The sequence below is a fragment of the Lutra lutra genome, chromosome 15 (genome assembly GCF_902655055.1).
Source record: "Lutra lutra chromosome 15, mLutLut1.2, whole genome shotgun sequence".
Lineage (NCBI taxonomy): Eukaryota > Metazoa > Chordata > Mammalia > Carnivora > Mustelidae > Lutra > Lutra lutra.
In genome coordinates this window covers 68,098,081-68,113,533 of record NC_062292.1, presented here as the reverse complement: position 1 = coordinate 68,113,533, position 15,453 = coordinate 68,098,081, and the positions used below count along the sequence as shown (strand labels likewise).

The following is a 15,453-nucleotide window of genomic DNA, read 5'->3' as shown; positions in this document are numbered from 1 at the left end:
AGTGGTCCGCCCGCCGCCCGAGCGCGCCCCCCCCCCCCCTGCCCCGCGCGCTCGGTGACGGACACCCGCCGCTTCCAACCGGAGGCGCCCGGTGCCGGGCCGGCCAATCGGGGGGCCCGGGGGCGGGGCGAGCGAGCCCGTTAGATTTGGCGGTCGGGGTTCAACATGGCCGCGGCGCGCCGCGTCCACGCAGACGGCGGCTGCGAGGAAAAGGGGCCTGAAGGGTCGTGTCCAGCCGTGCCCCCCCGGCGCCACCGTCCCGAGGGTGAAGCTCCTCGACACCTTGGTGGAAACTTTCCTCCAGAAGCTGGTCGCTGCCGGGAGGTAAGGGGCAGGAAGCGAGAGGCCAGGGAGGGGGCGCGGCGGCGGCCCTGTCACGTGGCCTCGCGCCCGGGTCGTGACTGGCCGGGATCCACCTGTGGTCACGTGGTCGCGCGGCGCGCGCCGTTGGGGGCGGGGCGGGGCGCTGGCGTTCGGCCTCCGGGGCTGGCCTCCCGCGCGGGCCGGCGGGGCTCCCCGCGCCTCAGACCCGCACGGAGCGCCGGCCCTCCCTGCGCCCGCGGCTGTAGTGCGCACAGGTCCGGGCGCCGCGCGTCCCTGGGGGCAGACGTGCGGGCAACAGGCGCCGGGCTTGCCGAGACCGTGGGCGGGCGCCGGGCTGGAGGGCAGCGCGGGGAGGGAGCCGCAGAGGACGTGACGCCGAGCGGAACCTGGAGGAGGGAGCGACGGGGAAAAGGCTACGGACGCGGCTTGTGCAAAGGCCCGGAGGTCGTCAGGCCTGCCGGAGGGGGGGGCAGCTGGTGGCCTTCGTGCAGGAGCAGTTCTCCGTAGGAAGGAACCTGATAAAGCACCCATGGTTCTTGTGGACCCGTCGTAAGCCACCGCCGAGATCTGCCCAGGCGAGGTCCCCCCCGCCCCCGTGTTTTAGGTATTTGCGGTTTTGGCCCCTCCCCCCCTTCGTGTCTTCCTCTCCCCTCTCCATAGGCCTCACTTTCTGTGGGCTCGGTGTCCTCCGGTTATAGGTGTATGAGTACTTGCCCGCAGTGTCGCCGGCTGTGCGCCAGGAGCTGGAGGTAGACCCGCGGTCGGGCTGGAGGGCGCCTGCTCTCGTGGAGCCGGTGTCCAGTGCCATCAGGAGAAGGGAGTCGGGTAGAGGAGTAGAGCGGCCGGACGGGGGCATCTGGGTTAGCAAGTGCAAGAGGGGACATTGCTGTGTTTGCCTCCTTGTAAAACATGTTTCGTGCCTGTTTGTAAGTACGTGAGTGATAATCGGGCTGCGGAGGCCGTTTTCACTGAACACTGCTTGCTTTAAGCTGTCACCACGTATCCTCCGTGCCTGTGGTGCTGGGCCGCTCCGGCTGCCTTTCATTCCCTGATAGACATCTGGTGCTCACCCAGCCGGTGGCAGACCCCTGGCCACCTCTGGGCCCGTCCTCCACAGCTCCTGCCTGGGCGACTGTCCTTGTCCTTGCTTTTGCACGAGCGCTGGCATTTCTGCAGGAAGGTAATGGAGAGGGGCCCTGGATTCTGGGGTTCACACCCGCCTCTGCCTTGTCAGATCGCTTTCCAGAAAAGCTGTTCCTGTCTCCTCCATCCTCACGGCACCGGTGTCCACCACCTATCCCCTGCTGCTCTGAAGGCGTGGGGGCTGTCCACAGTGTGGTAATTCGCGTGCCCCGCTGCCTCGCAGCTTCGGACATAACCCTCATCGCTCTTGTCAGTCACGTGGCTTTCCTTTTCTGCCCCCGGCCTCCTCGTTTCCTCCAGGTTTTCTTTTTCAGACTCATTTTCTTAAGATTCTATTTATTTGTCAGAGAGGGAGACTGAAAGAGAAGGAGGGAGCTCAGCAGGGAGAGCAGCAGCAGGGGGAGAAGCGGAGCTCAAGGCAGATGCTTAACCACTGAGCCACCGGGCGCCCGTTCCACAGAGTTTTAACGTTCTTTTAAAGAACTCACGCATTCTTACTAGGTCACTACCTCGTACTTGATAGTTTCTGTTACTGTTGTGAATGTTCTCTTGTTTTCTGTTTTCTTTTAAAAATTAGTTAGTGATGGGGCGCCTGGGTGGCTCAGTGGGTTAAAGTTTCTGCCTTCGGCTCAGGTCATGATCCTAGGGTCCTGGGATCAAGCCCCGCATCGGGCTCTCTGCTCTGTGGGGAGCCTGCCTCCCCCTCTCTGTCTGCCTCTCTGCCTACTTGTGATTTCTGTCTGTCAAGTAAATAAAATCTTTAAAATAAAAGCAGTTTTGGGTATGTATTTTAAAAAATTATGAAAGTCTCTGTGTGTTTCTAGTTTTCTGAGAGGTTTTTAAAAAGCCAGGGATGCGGGGCGCCTGGGTAGCTCAGTGGGTTAAGCCGCTGCCTTCGGCTCAGGTCATGATCTCAGGGTCCTGGGATCGAGTCCCACATCGGGCTCTCTGCTCAGCAAGAAGCCTGCTTCCCTCTCTCTCTCTCTCTGCCTGCCTCTCCGTCTACTTGTGATCTCTCTCTGTCAAATAAATAAATAAAATCTTTAAAAAAAAAAAAGCCAGGGATGCTTGGAGGTCTCAGTTGTTAAGCGTCTGCCTTCAGCTCAGGTCATGATCCGAGGGTCCTGGGATCGAGCCCCGCATCGGGCTCCCAGCTCAGTGGGGAGCCTGCTTCTCCCTCTGCCTGCCGTTCCCCTTGCTTGTGCTCTCTCTCTGGCAAATAAATAAATAAAGTCTTAAAAATAAATCCTGTTAATTTTCATATGACTACTGCTGGTTTCTACAAATTCTGCTATCTTTTGTATTTTCATAGTTGTTTAATTCTTGTTTTTTTCTAACAGTCTTGGTTGACTCCTCTTGCGCGGAGTCTGCAGAGCCGTCACAGGTGCAGGCGCCGCGGCGGCTCCGCTCCTGCTCTCGCCCAGCCTCGGGCTCGCTTCTCTTCGCCGGCGCCCGCGCTGGCGGTCGCAGCCCCCGTCTGCAGTCTGTTCCTGGCATTCTTTCACCGTTTCTTGTCTTTTCTTCTCGTATAGACCATGTCTTGTGCGTCAGTGTTCGGGCTCCTTTTTCTTTGCGTTATCCACGAATCATAAATCACGCCAAAGCCGGTTGCGCTGCCACAGCCGTTCTGGATCTGGAGTTTGAATCCAAATGCAGATGGACATCTGCTGTCGTCTTATACATTGTGGCTAGTTTTTCGCGAATTTCTGTCTCAGGTACCGTTGCCTTTCCGGGGTGAAGGACGTCAGGGACCATCTGTTTCTGCTGAAGTAGTTGGTTGGTCATGAACTTTCTGGTCCGGATAGTTGCCGCGTCCTTCGTGATGGCGGCCAGGCTTCACGCAGCCGGGGAGGAAGTTGTTTAATTCGTATACCGGGAAATCTACCTTCATGGCGCAGAGCACACTCGCAGACTTGTACACCCATCGCCACTCTCTAGTCCCAGAACATTCTCATCACCCCAGAAAGAAACCTTGTGTTCGTTAGCAGTCACTCCCCATTCCTCTCCCCCAGCTCCCCGCGGTCACCGTCTTCCCTCTGTCTGTGTGCGCCTGCCTGGTCTGGACTCTCCGTCCGCACGGAGTGCGCCGCACCTGGCCTGACGCGGCCGGTCTCTTGCGCTTCGCCTGACGAAGGATTTCAGGGTTCATCCCTGTCGCCGTGTCAGGATTTCCGTCCTTTTATGCCTGGATTGCATTCTGTCGTGTGGCTCTCCCACCCCATTTCGTTGCTGCTGCCCTGACTGGCACGCGGCGGGGCTCTTCTCCCGGGACCGGGTGTCTGGAACGGTGCGGGGAAGCGCGCGCCGCGCAGGTGTGCTCCGCTCTGCTGGGGAGGCCCCTGCCCGTGGTGGCGCGCTGGCTCGCGTCGTCACTCCCGGTTTCACCGTCTGGGGAAGTGCCAGACTGTCCTCCAGCGCAGCTGTGCTGTTCTGTGTTTCCACCGGCTCGGTTTGCCCACACCCTCGCCGCGCTCCTCACGGGCGGTCTGTCTGCTGGTGGCCAGTGGCGTCTCACGTGCCGCAGGTCCGCGCTTTCCTCCGGACTCCCGGGTCTAGCCCGTCCACACGCTTCTTTACCGCTTCCGTGTCTTCTTTGGAGAACTGCTGATTCAAATGTTTCGCCTGTTATTTATTTATTTATTTTACATATAGAAATGTTTTTCATTTAGGGGCACCTGGGTGGCTCAGTGGGTTAAGCCTCTGCCTTTGGCTCAGGTCATGATCTCAGGTCCTGGGATCGAGCCCCACATCAGGCTCTCTGCTCGCCGGGGAGCCTGCTTCCCTTCCTCTCTCTCTCTGCCTGCCTCTCTGCCTGCTTGTGATCTCTGTCAAATAAATAAATAAAATATTTAATAAATAAATGAATAAGATATTTATCATAGGAACATATTCAGTGGGAAATAATTGAAAATCACCTAAAATGTCCAACATTTGAAGAATGGGGGTTACACAAGTATAGTAGCTCAGACTAAGAAAGTACTCTCCTGGTATTTAAAATTCCAGGGGCGCCTGGGTGGCTCAGTGGGTTGGGGCCTTTGCCTTTGGCTCGGGTAATGATCTCAGGGTCCTGGGATCAAGCCCCGCATGGGGCTCTCTGCTCAGCAGGGAGCCTGCTTCCTTCTCTCTCTGCCTGCCTCTCTGCCTATTTGTGATCTCTGTCAAATAAATAAAATCTTTTAAAAATAAAATTCCAGGGACACCTGGGTGGCTCAGTTGGTTAAGCAGCTGCCTTCGGCTCAGGTCATGATCCCAGCGTCCTGGGATCGAGTCCCACATCGGGCTCCTTGCTCATCAGAGAGCCTGCTTCTCCCTCTGCCTCTGCCTGCCGTTCTGTCTGCCTGTGCTCGCTCGCTCTCCCTCTCTCTCTCTGACAAGTAAATAAAATCTTAAAAAAAAATAAAATAAAATAAAAAATAAAAAATAAAATTCCATTTTGGGGGTGCCTGGGTGACTCTGGATTAAGCATCTGCCTTCAGCCCAGGTCATTATCTCAGGGTCCTGGGATCGAGCCCTGCGTCGGGGTCTCTGCTCAGGGGGAGCCTGCTTCCCCCTCTCCCTCTGCCCCTCCCCCTCCTTGTGCTTTCTCTCTCCCTCTCAAATAAATAAGTAAAATCTTTTAAAATAGAATAAAATTCCATTTGAATAATCTCTGTTCATGGGAAATGATCACATTATGATGTTAAATTTTAAAGCCAGGTTATGGGGGGAAGCACGCAGACCCCACATGAGTATGATCTTTCTCTAGTATTACAATTGCGGGTGCAGGAGCGCCGGGCGGCTCAGTGGCCGGCACGTGCACCTCTTGGTCTTGGGGTAGTAGGTTCAGGCCTGTCCGTTGAGTATAGACATTCCTTAAAAAAATGAAATCTTAAAAAAATAACATTGCAGTTGACTCGTTGACACGTTACATTTTATAGTCTTTTACAAATGACCATTACTAGTTTAGTTTGGGCTTTGTTTTTTTAAGCCGTTCCATTTTTTTTGGAAGTCTAAGACAATCTGTCTGACCTTGAAAAGCACCTCCGCCCAGAGTCCGGTGCCTAACTGCCTGGTAGGGGCCACAGCATCCTGAGGCGGTGCAGACAGAGGCGACTGGGGGGTAGGACACGGGAGAGGAGGGACAGGGACACCAGGACTCCCATCTTGCAGTGGTCGGGTGCAGGGTGGTGCCATCATCGGGAGCTGGGAAGGGAAACAGGTCTAGGGTCAGAAAGCTGTTTGGACGGGTTTGGGGTTCTCTGCGCCTTCGGTCCCCCCTCCTCGCGCCTGGCCCAGCCCAGGTCAGTATTCTGCCTGCACCCCACTGCCCGGTTCCCAGCCCGGGGAGCAGCACAGCAGAGCCCCTCCCGGTGGGAAGCCGTGCCCCTCCGCCCCCAGGCCTCTCCCCTTCTCCGCAGCAGATACTGGAGACGCAGGGCTGTGGAGAGACCACATTCACGCGACTCTACTGCAGTATTGCTGTTATGAGGATGTTTTACAGAACGGTTGTTGTTACAGTGTCGTTCACCTCTTACAGCACCTGGTTCATAAATTAAGCTTTATGGTGCTGGGTCCGCACAGGAGAAGCAGCACTGTGGGGTTCGACGCTGTCCGGTCTCAGGCAGAGTCTTGGCGTGCGTGCGCGTGGGTAAAGGGGGCTGCTGTACAGTTACTTTGAGGGATTTTTAAAAATCTTCTTGTTAATATTTATCAAATCAGAAGAAGTCTTTTTCAGAAAAAGTACTGCAATTTCAGATTCTCACTATTAAGTTTCTGGTAGTTTCCGAAGTTTCCAAGCAGTAAAAGTTTAGGTTGCAAGGGGCCTGTGTCCTCACTTGAGAGAGAGCCAGAGCTCGAGCAGGGAGAGGCGCGGAGGGACGGGAAGAAGACGCGGGGCACCTAGAGATCACGACCCAGTGGGAAGGCCGACCCCTCGCCACTCAGGCACCCCTAATGAAGATGAGTTTTTGTTTTTGTTTTGTTTTTTTTTTTTTAAGATTTTCTTTATTTGAGAGAGAGGCACTGAGAGAGAGCATGAGCGAGGAGAAGGTCAGAGGGAGAAGCAGACTCCCCATGGAGCTGGGAGCCCGATGCGGGACTCGATCCCGGGACTCCGAGATCATGACCTGAGCCGAAGGCAGTCGTCCAACCAACTGAGCCACCCAGGCGTCCCTTCAGCCACAGGCGTCCCTGAAGATGAGTTTTTTTTTTTTTTTTTAAGATTTTATTTATTTATTTGACAGAGAGAGATCACAAGTAGGCAGAGAGGCAGGCAGAGAGAGAGGAGGAAGCAGGCTCCTGCTGAGCAGAGAGCCCGATGCGGGGCTTGAACCCAGGACCTGGGATCATGACCTGAGCCGAAGGCAGCGGCTTAACCCACTGAGCCACCCAGGCGCCCCTGAAGATGAGTTTTTAAAAGCTAACTTTTCGCCACAGTCGTCATCATGCATCACAGACCCGCGCTGTCCTCAAGGAGCATTTCTTGTTTTGGTTCCCTCCGCCCTCTCAGGCCCGAGGCTGCCCGCTGAGCCCCGCCCCGAGAAAGGGCAGCGGGAAGGAGCCGCCCACAAGCACCTGCTGGTGAGCGCGGCAGCCCGCGGTGGTGGGCGGTGTCAGACCCCCAGCCTCTGTAGCGGGCTCTGAGCGCCCCATCCCTGGGCTGGGGCCGAGGCGCCCTCTGGTGGACGGTCGGTGGAGGGGCGCTCAGCGGGGGGGCTGTTCCCTTAGAGCTGCAGGCCAGCGGGGGTGGGGGGGTGGGCAGTGGCCGAGCCATCTGCAAAGCCCTGCGCTGACCGACCGTGGGGGCTTGATTCTGGGCTTCGGTATTTTGAGGGTAATTTTTTAAAGTTAAACCTCCGTGATATGGGGCGCTGGGGTGGCTCAGTCTGTCCAGGCCTGCCTTTGGCTCGGGTCATGATCTTGGGTCCTGGGATTGAGCCCCACATTGGGCTCTCTGCTCTGCGGGGAGCCTGCGTCCCCCTCTACCTGCCGTTCCCCTGCTCCTGCACACTCTCTGTCTCAAACAAAATCTTTAAAAAAATAAACTCGTGTGGTAAAGTCAGTTTGAGTTTTTAGTGCAGTTAATGAGATGCTCCTTCATTGAGTTCAGACCATCGGGGGTCTCAGTTCCCGTGGAGCGCGGGCTAGAGAGCAGGGCGCTCTAGATCTCAGGGTGCTGAGTTCCAGCCCTACATGGGGCACAGAGGTTACTTTAAAAACTAACTAAAGGGGCGCCTGGGTGGCTCAGTCATTAAGCGTCTGCCTTCAGCTCGGGTCATGATCCTGGATTCCTGGGATCGAGCCCCGCATCGGGCTCCCTGCTCCACGGAGGCCTGCTTCTCCCTCTCCCACTCCCCCTGCTTCTGTTCCCTCTGTCACTGTCTCTGTCAAATAAATAAATAAAATCTTTTAAAGAAAACTTAAAAGAATATAAGAGAAGAACTAGATTAAAGTCAGTTAATACAGTCATTTGTGTTTTGATAATTAGTAAATACATTTCAGACAGTGACTTTGGTGATAAATACAGCCCTCTTTTGGGGGGGGGCCACAACTTAGCCTTTTCTCTGTCGTGCGGCCAGTGGGTCTTCCTGCCGCTGGGCTGGCCTCGAGCGGGCGTCTGCCACCAGGACGCTGTTAGGGAGCTCTTGCCGTCTGCTGGGAGGCTTCTGGACTCCGGGAAGCCAGCTTACTGTTGGGTACTTCTGTGGGCGCAGTGAGGCCTGCGGTGGAATCAGTGCTCCTGACAGTGCTCGTCTGCGCGCCGGGCCCTGTGCTGGGTGCGTCACACACGTGACTCGCAGGAGTTTGGTGAGTGGGGACAGTTACTCCCCCGCCCGGCAGAGCAGAACCCGAGGCTCGGAAAGGTGCGGACGCTGTCACACGTCACTCATGCGACGAGCGGTAGAGGTAGGGTTTGAACCCAGGCAGGCGGACGGGCGGTGAGCCGCAGAACCAGTGCATGTGGCCACACGCAGCTGGTTGGCCCCTCGTGTGCCCTTGGAAGGCCAAGGCCGGGGCACTGTCCCAGCAGGGGCTGAAGGGGGCTTGCAGAGAGGCCCCCCTGGGCTGCTCCTGAGGGAGGACTCCTCTGCCCGATCAGTGCACACCCGCTGGCCCTGGGTGGGGGGTGGGGCGCTGGGCTGCAGCTGCCTCCAGCACAGCTCCGGGCACCCGGGAGATGCAGGGAGGTGACAGTGTAGGGAGCGTGACGGCCCCGAATGCTTTCCAAAATGCATCACTTGACCTGCTTTTCTCTGAAAGTATGTTTTTAGGAGTCATAAGGGCATTTAAACTGTTCCTGAGCCTGTCCCTGCTCTCAAGAACTCGTGGGGTGGGGATAGGGGGGTCAGAGGAGGGCAGACAAAGGCACGTGCATCAGCTAGAGGGTGAGGACGCCCGGGGCACGCGGTGTCCATGGGCCTGACCGTGGCGTGCGCCGCTCTGTGAGGGGCGTCAGCCGCGAGAGCGCCTGCCACGAGGAGAAGCTGTTCCTCCCCGGTTTTCTGTGTCTCCGCGAGCTGGAGGGTGTTGGCGGCACGTCTCGTGTTCCTTCTTTCACCGTGTGAGCGCCACAGCGACGTGCCGTGAGCCTTACACAAGCAGGCGCGGCAGTGACATCGCAGTGTCCAACAAAGCCAGGATCCGTGTCCTCCCGTCTCTCCCACGCCGTCCTGCAGTCCTGCCGCCCGCCCTCCGCTCCCGTGCAGCTGGCGGTCACTGTTCCTGGGATCTGCGCGTGTGGGCTTTGCCGTCACTGAGTCCTCGGAGCCCAGCGGGCCACGCAATGACCTCCACAGCAGCACTGGTGGGCGATGGCCTGTCCCTGGTCCCTGGGCCCCACATCCTCGCCACCAGCACCACGGGATGCCGGAGCGCAGGACAGGGGCCCACTCAGACCCTCTGCCGGCAAGTGGGCCCAGAGGAGGAACAGGATCTCTGGTGTCTGAGCCAAGTCTTTCTGAAGCCACAATTACCCAGTTTCAGTTCAGCCCGCTTGGCCGGATGTCCTGCGTCGCCACATTCCTCGTGTAGCCACAGACTGCGTGGCGAGTGGGGCTGGCAGAACACAAGACGCCTGGGCCCCGCCGAGGCTGAAGGGTGCCGCCCTCTGTCCCTGCTCCTGCTCACGGGGGCAGGGTTTAGCCCCCACAGGTGCTGGTGTCCAGCGGGGACCGTCACGACGGAGAGACCATCCCCTCACGTGGAGCCGCTGGCAGAGGCTTGCCGGCCACCTTCCAGAAATAAAGGTCTGGCCGCCTGCGTGTGCCAGTTTCCAGGGTGTCCGAGCTCGAGCCGCAGTCGCAGGACGACAGTGACGCCGCGCATGCGGAGCGTTTCCAGACAGAGGACCGCAGCCACCTGGGGCACCAGGCAGGTGCCGGCCCAGGAGGCGGCGGTAGCCTTGCTTCTAATATCGTTTGCTGGCAGACGACAGGACTTCGTGTTTGGGGCGGTTGAACAGCAGGTTCACAGGTTTCCTGCGGGCTAGCAGGTGTCCCTCGCAGGCCCCCGTGCACGCACAGGTGTCACCCTCTCCACAGACATCGTGTAGGCAGGAGCTGGCTGGGGAGGCCGGGAGCCATGAGAAAGGGGGACCAGCAGTGAACCCCAAGCGAGCGGGGGCTAGGCACGGGCTTCCAGGGATCCAACACCCTGTGTGTCCCGCGGCCCCCCGGTCTGGCCACACAGCTGGGGAGCGTCCGATCCCCCGCCGAGCACAGTGTGGGCTGTTGTGTGCTTGGGGACTCCGGGCTCAGACACTCCTGCAGGTCACTGAGCTCCCCCCACCCCAGCTTAAAGACCAGCCCAAGAGCCTTTGCCTTCAAAGTGCCCCCCACGAGCGGCCATCCCCATGTCCACGTGTGCTCCCGTGGACACCCCAGGAAGGCTGTGTGGCTCCCTCCCCCAAGATCACCCAGTACCTGGTTGGTGGCCAGCACCCTGGCAGATAGTGGACAGGCTGGAGGGAGAAGGGAGAGAGAGCGACGAGAAAGCAGGGAGTGGGGAGGGAAAAGGCAAGAGACTCCGTTGCTTTATTTGAACTTCTTTGTCCAAGAGAGCCAGCCACGGGGAGTGTCCTGGGCACCCTCTGATCCTTCCAGCTACGAGGATGGATCCAGGGACCAGCTTCCAACAGCCGGGACACAGACCTCCTTTTACAGGGCGCAAACAGGGCGCCCAGGGGCTCCGTCGGTTAAGCGTCTGCCTTCGGTTCAGATCATGATCCCGCCCTGGGATCGAGCCCCGCATCGGGCTCCCTGCTCGGGGCGCATCTCCGTCTCCCTCTGCCTGCCGCTCCCCCAACCCTGGGCTCATGCTCTCTCTCTCTCCCTCAAATAAATAAAATCTTTAAAAAATTTTTTTAACAAAAGGCATGACAGTAAGAGGAATCCATTACCCCACTAACTAGCAGCCCCAAGGTGGGGTGGCTCTGGTTTGGTGTTTTCAGCGCGTGATGATGTCCTCGGACACCCCAGTTCCCCTCTTGCGTTCAGCCTCCTCAGGGCATGAGCTCTGCCCTCAGGCCAAGCTCCCCGTGGAGGCCCAGAGCTGGAGCCACTGCCGCCTGCACAGGTCGTCCCCTCCCACAGAAGGGGCTTCCTTCCCATGTGGCTCCTTTACAGAGGAAGGAAACCTCTGCCAGAGGCCACCTTTCCTGTCCTGTCCTGTCCTGTCCTACTGGAGTGACCAGAGCTTCTCAAGGACTGCAGCCCACCCCCGCAGCAGCACCCCCCGGGGAGCGGGTTGGACACTGTGGGGGCGGCCGGCACGGAGTCTTAGTTCCCGGTGATTTGAGGCACCGTGGCTGGACAGGGGTGACCCACTTGTAAGGGGAGACCCCAGAGCTTAGTTGGGCTCTGCTGTGGGGCGGTGAGGGCCCTGGGGATCAGATGCGGCTGAACGGGGCCGGATGACAGCCACAGTATTCCCCCGGGGCGGTGGACTTGACCGGCTGGCCCCTGCGGCAGGGCGGCAGGGGTGGCCAGGCCGGGCGCAGGCTGGCCGTGCGCTTGACCCTCTGCCTGCTGTTTGTCCTTCCCGCCAGCTACCAGAGATTCAGCGACTGTTACAAGCGTCTCTGCCAGCTGCAGCCTGACGTGACCCAGCGGATCCACGACAAGTTTGTCGCCCAGCTGCAGGCGTCCATCCGGGTGAGTGGGAAGGAGCCCAGCAGGGGGTGCTGGCCCTCGGGGTTCCCCAGGGCTCAGCGCTGCCCTCTGTGGCTGCGGGCTGCCGTGGCCACTGTCAGTTCTCCGGTGTGGCCCTGCTCTCGTGGACCGGGGCTGGGGCGTGTGCCCGCTGCCCCGCGGGCTCCTGTCCTCCCCGTGTCCCCAGTGTCCGGGGCGCAGAGCGACACGGAACTGTGGGCAACCGTGGAGTGGCCTGCTGCGGGGAGTGCGAAAGAGGCCAGGGCTGTGTTCGTGTGTTGAAGTAATCGTGGTCTCTCCAGAGGGCTCCACGCCCATGTGCGTCTGCGGCACCACGCTGGGCCCGGGTGGCGACACCCCGAGGGGCTGGGCAGGCTCTGCTGTCTGTTTGGTACTTTCTGTCCTTAATTATTAAAGCCACACGGAGAGAAGTTGGAATGTTGGTATGAAGACACAGAAATTAGCCAAAATCTTACCGGTCCTGCGCATGTGGTCCCCGTGGGCTTGTCCGGCGTCTTAGAGCTGTGGCCCGCCTGCCCCTCAGGAGGAGATCTCTGAGATCAAAGCGGAGGGGAACCTGGAGGCGGTCTTGGACGCGTTGGACAGGATTGTGGAAGAAGGCAAAGACCGCACGGAGCCGGCCTGGTGAGAAGCGTGGCCCCCGGGGAAGGCGAGCCCTGGAGCCAGCGGGTGCTGTCGGGGGCTCACGGCCCACGGGGGGCCGTCCTTCCCCGGGGGGCTCATCTCGGGACCCACCTGGCTGATTTGCAGTGCCTGTCTGGCCGGGTTTTAGTCACTTGTCCATTTCACAGTATTTAGGGGACCCCTACCATGCGCCCCCAAAGCTGACCTTCCCGTGGCTCGGGGTGCCCCACACAGGATGGGGGGATCCTGAGCTCCTGCCTTCCCCGACACCCCCTGCCTGAATTTAGGCCAGAACCAGGAAACACCTTTCTCAAACCTTCTAATTTTTTATGCTTTATGACCTTAACACACAAGAGAATTGGGTTTTAGAGCTAAAAATGAATTTTTTTTAAAAGATTTTATTTATTTGACACACAGAAATCACAAGCAGGCAGAGAGGCAGGCAGAGAGAGAGGAGGAAGCAGGCTCCCTGCTGAGCAGAGAGCCCGATGCGGGGCTTGATCCCAGGACCCTGAGATCATGACCTGAGCCGAAGGCAGAGGCTTTAACCCACTGAGACACCCAGGTGCCCAGAAAATCGAATTTTTTAAAGAACCTCTGGTGGCTTCCACCCCCCTGCCCCTCTGAAGCAGCCCGTCCTCACTCGGGGCGTTTGGGACCCGCACTCTCACCTCCAGACCCGCCTGCCGTAGCTTCCCAGGTGGCCGGCACCGGCTGGGCCTCTCAGGGCGGCCCCACTCACTGAGGAGCGGGGGCGCAGGGTCCCACGGGCAGAGGCTGTGGCTGGACAGTGGCCTCCTGCCCTGGAGCGTTGGACGTGGGCGGGGTCGCCTGTGGCTGGGAGAGCGGGGAGAGGGGTCCCCGGGCGTGAGAGCCGGCGGGTGAGCGCACCAGTGGGGGCTGGGCCCGGCCCGCTTGAGGCTCACCCACACCCGCGCTCTCCCCGCCCCCGCCCCCCAGGCGCCCCAGCGGGATCCCCGAGGCAGACGTGCGCAGCGCCGCAGTGCCCTACTTCCTGCAGCAGCGGGACGCGCTGCAGCGCCGGGTGCGCAGGCAGGAGGCGGAGAACCGGCGGCTGGCGGAGGCTGTGTTGGCCGGGCGGCGGCAGCTGGAGCAGCTAGAGCAGCGGGCCCGGGCCCGGCAGAAGGCCTGGCAGGTGGGTGTCCCAGGTCGTGTCCCCTGCCGTGGGGCCTGATGGCAGGTGGCAGCCCGAAGGACGGGCTCCTCCTGTTAGGCTCAGTGGCCTGTGGCCGTGGGGTTCTCCACGAGACCCCCCAGGAGCTTTGAAGCGTGTGCATTTGGGGGTGCCCGGGGGCACAGTCTGTCCAGCGTCCGACCCCGTTTCAGCTCAGGCGGTGCTCTCGGGGTCGTGGGACTGAGCCCCACCACGGCTCTGCAGTCAGCAGGGAGTCTGCTTGGGATTCCCTCTCCCCTTCTCTCCCTCCCTCACTCTCAAAGCGGCTCCAGTCCAGGGCTGTGGGCACCACTGCTGGGCTCGCTCCGTCATCCAGACGTGCAGCCCATCTTTACTGGTAACCACTGCGGGTTCCGGGGCGGGCCTTCCTGTTCCATTCCTTGCGACAGTGGGTCCCCATATCCGAGCCTTGGAGAGCTGGCAGCAGGAGCGGGGCCAGTGGCCTGCTCGCTTCCCTCTTGCTCGCACCCCTCCCTGGCTCTGGGGCACCGGGCAGCAGGTACCCACAGGATCCTGACCCGGGCCTTCTTGGGGGCACCCTGCTGAGTCGTCAGGCAGTGTGCTCCCCGCTGCTGCCACTCTGTCCCCACAAGGCCATGGCTCACTCTCCTGTCTGGACCCTGACTTCCAAACCGGCCAGCCCTGACGTTCAGAGCTTCTGTGTTCATAACGGGGCGCACAGCCCCTGCTCAGAGCCACAGCAGCCCCAACGCAGCCAGAGAGCCTCACCGTGTGGGAGGTGGGTGCCCTGGCAAGCTGGGTGTGCGACTCCGTGTGGCACCTACAGGGCTGTCCATGGCCCAGCCCATGTCCCCGCTGCGACCCTGCTAGTGTCAGGGGACACTCGGGGGCCCTTATTCAGGCTGGGCGCTGCTCTGGGGAGGCCCAGCCTCGGTGGCCGCAACCGCCAGCCTGGCTCAAACACTAGCTGAGTAGGGGACACCTTCCACAGAGGCCTTTGCCTGCCCCTCCCTTGCTGGGCCTGTGACCTGAGCCGAGACACCTTCTGTGTCGTTGGGGGAAAGAGGCCTGGGGTCAGGCTGAGTGGAGAGGAAGGTTTACGGTTTCTTCTGTGCTGTGTGTCCCCTCCTGCTGCTGCCAGGCCCTGCACAGAGAACAGAAGGAGCTGCTGGGCGTGCTGGGGGAGCCCGAGTGAGGAGGCGGCCGCCGGACTAGGAACAGAGGGCAGTCGAGGTCAAGGGCCTGGACCAGCTGCCCCTGAGAACCAGCCTGAGGATGAGGCCTGACCAGCCCTTCTGCTTTGGGAGCTCCCTTGGGGTCACACACAGACACACACACACACACACACACACACATACACCCCCCCTCAGACCCTTCCCTGTGTCTGGACGGGAGGGCTGTCGGGCAGCTCCCACGCCGGGAATCAGGCCCCAGGCTCTCTGTCCTGCAGGTCGGGGCCAGCCGCCTGCCCCGCCCATTCCTGAGCGCCCCCGGACCTGGCCCGGGGCATCTGTGTTCAGGCCGCCCTGATTGCCCCTTTGCCGGCCAGCCCCAGGGCCCTTGCCATGTTCTCCCCACATCCGTAAATAAACCTCCTCCACTTCCTACACTGTAATCTGCGAGGGCGCTTCCTCCCCTGGGCCTCTCCCAGTCTCTCCGGGGCCAAGGCCCCCCGCGAGGCCCCCGCGCTGCTCTGAGAGCCTCCGGGCCGGGCGGGCTGGTGGGGGCGCCGCTGACCACCGCCTTGACCGCTGCACGCTGTCCTGTGCAGGGAGGGCAGCAAAGCCCCTCGACCTCGACCGGGACCCGAGTCCAACCCTTGTCTGCCACTCGGGTTCACTGTGAGGGAGGCCCCAGGCAGGCCTCCCTCCGTCTCACACGTGGTGAGTGTCTGTGCACTCGCGTGCACACGTGCCAATGGGCATGTCTTCTGACCGGCAGGTGAAGTGGATGGGTACACGTGGGGCCCAGAAAAAGCCCCCCCAGGAGGCTTGGCTGGGGGCACTGGAGACACACAGGCAGATATCGAGGAACCCTTGCTGGCTGCCCCGAGCCCAG

General features: G+C 60.1%; 1 protein-coding gene across 1 annotated transcript; it reads left to right on the top strand.

The window, feature by feature from the left end:
* The first annotated feature begins 19 nt into the window (after window positions 1-19).
* Window positions 20-15,010, top strand: PMF1 (polyamine modulated factor 1). The gene is given in 6 exon segments (XM_047704689.1): window positions 20-230; window positions 232-324; window positions 11,492-11,597; window positions 12,139-12,239; window positions 13,200-13,395; window positions 14,537-15,010. Coding segments are annotated over 6 exon segments (615 nt in total). The 5' UTR covers window positions 20-165; the 3' UTR covers window positions 14,591-15,010.
* The last annotated feature ends 443 nt before the right edge of the window (window positions 15,011-15,453 follow it).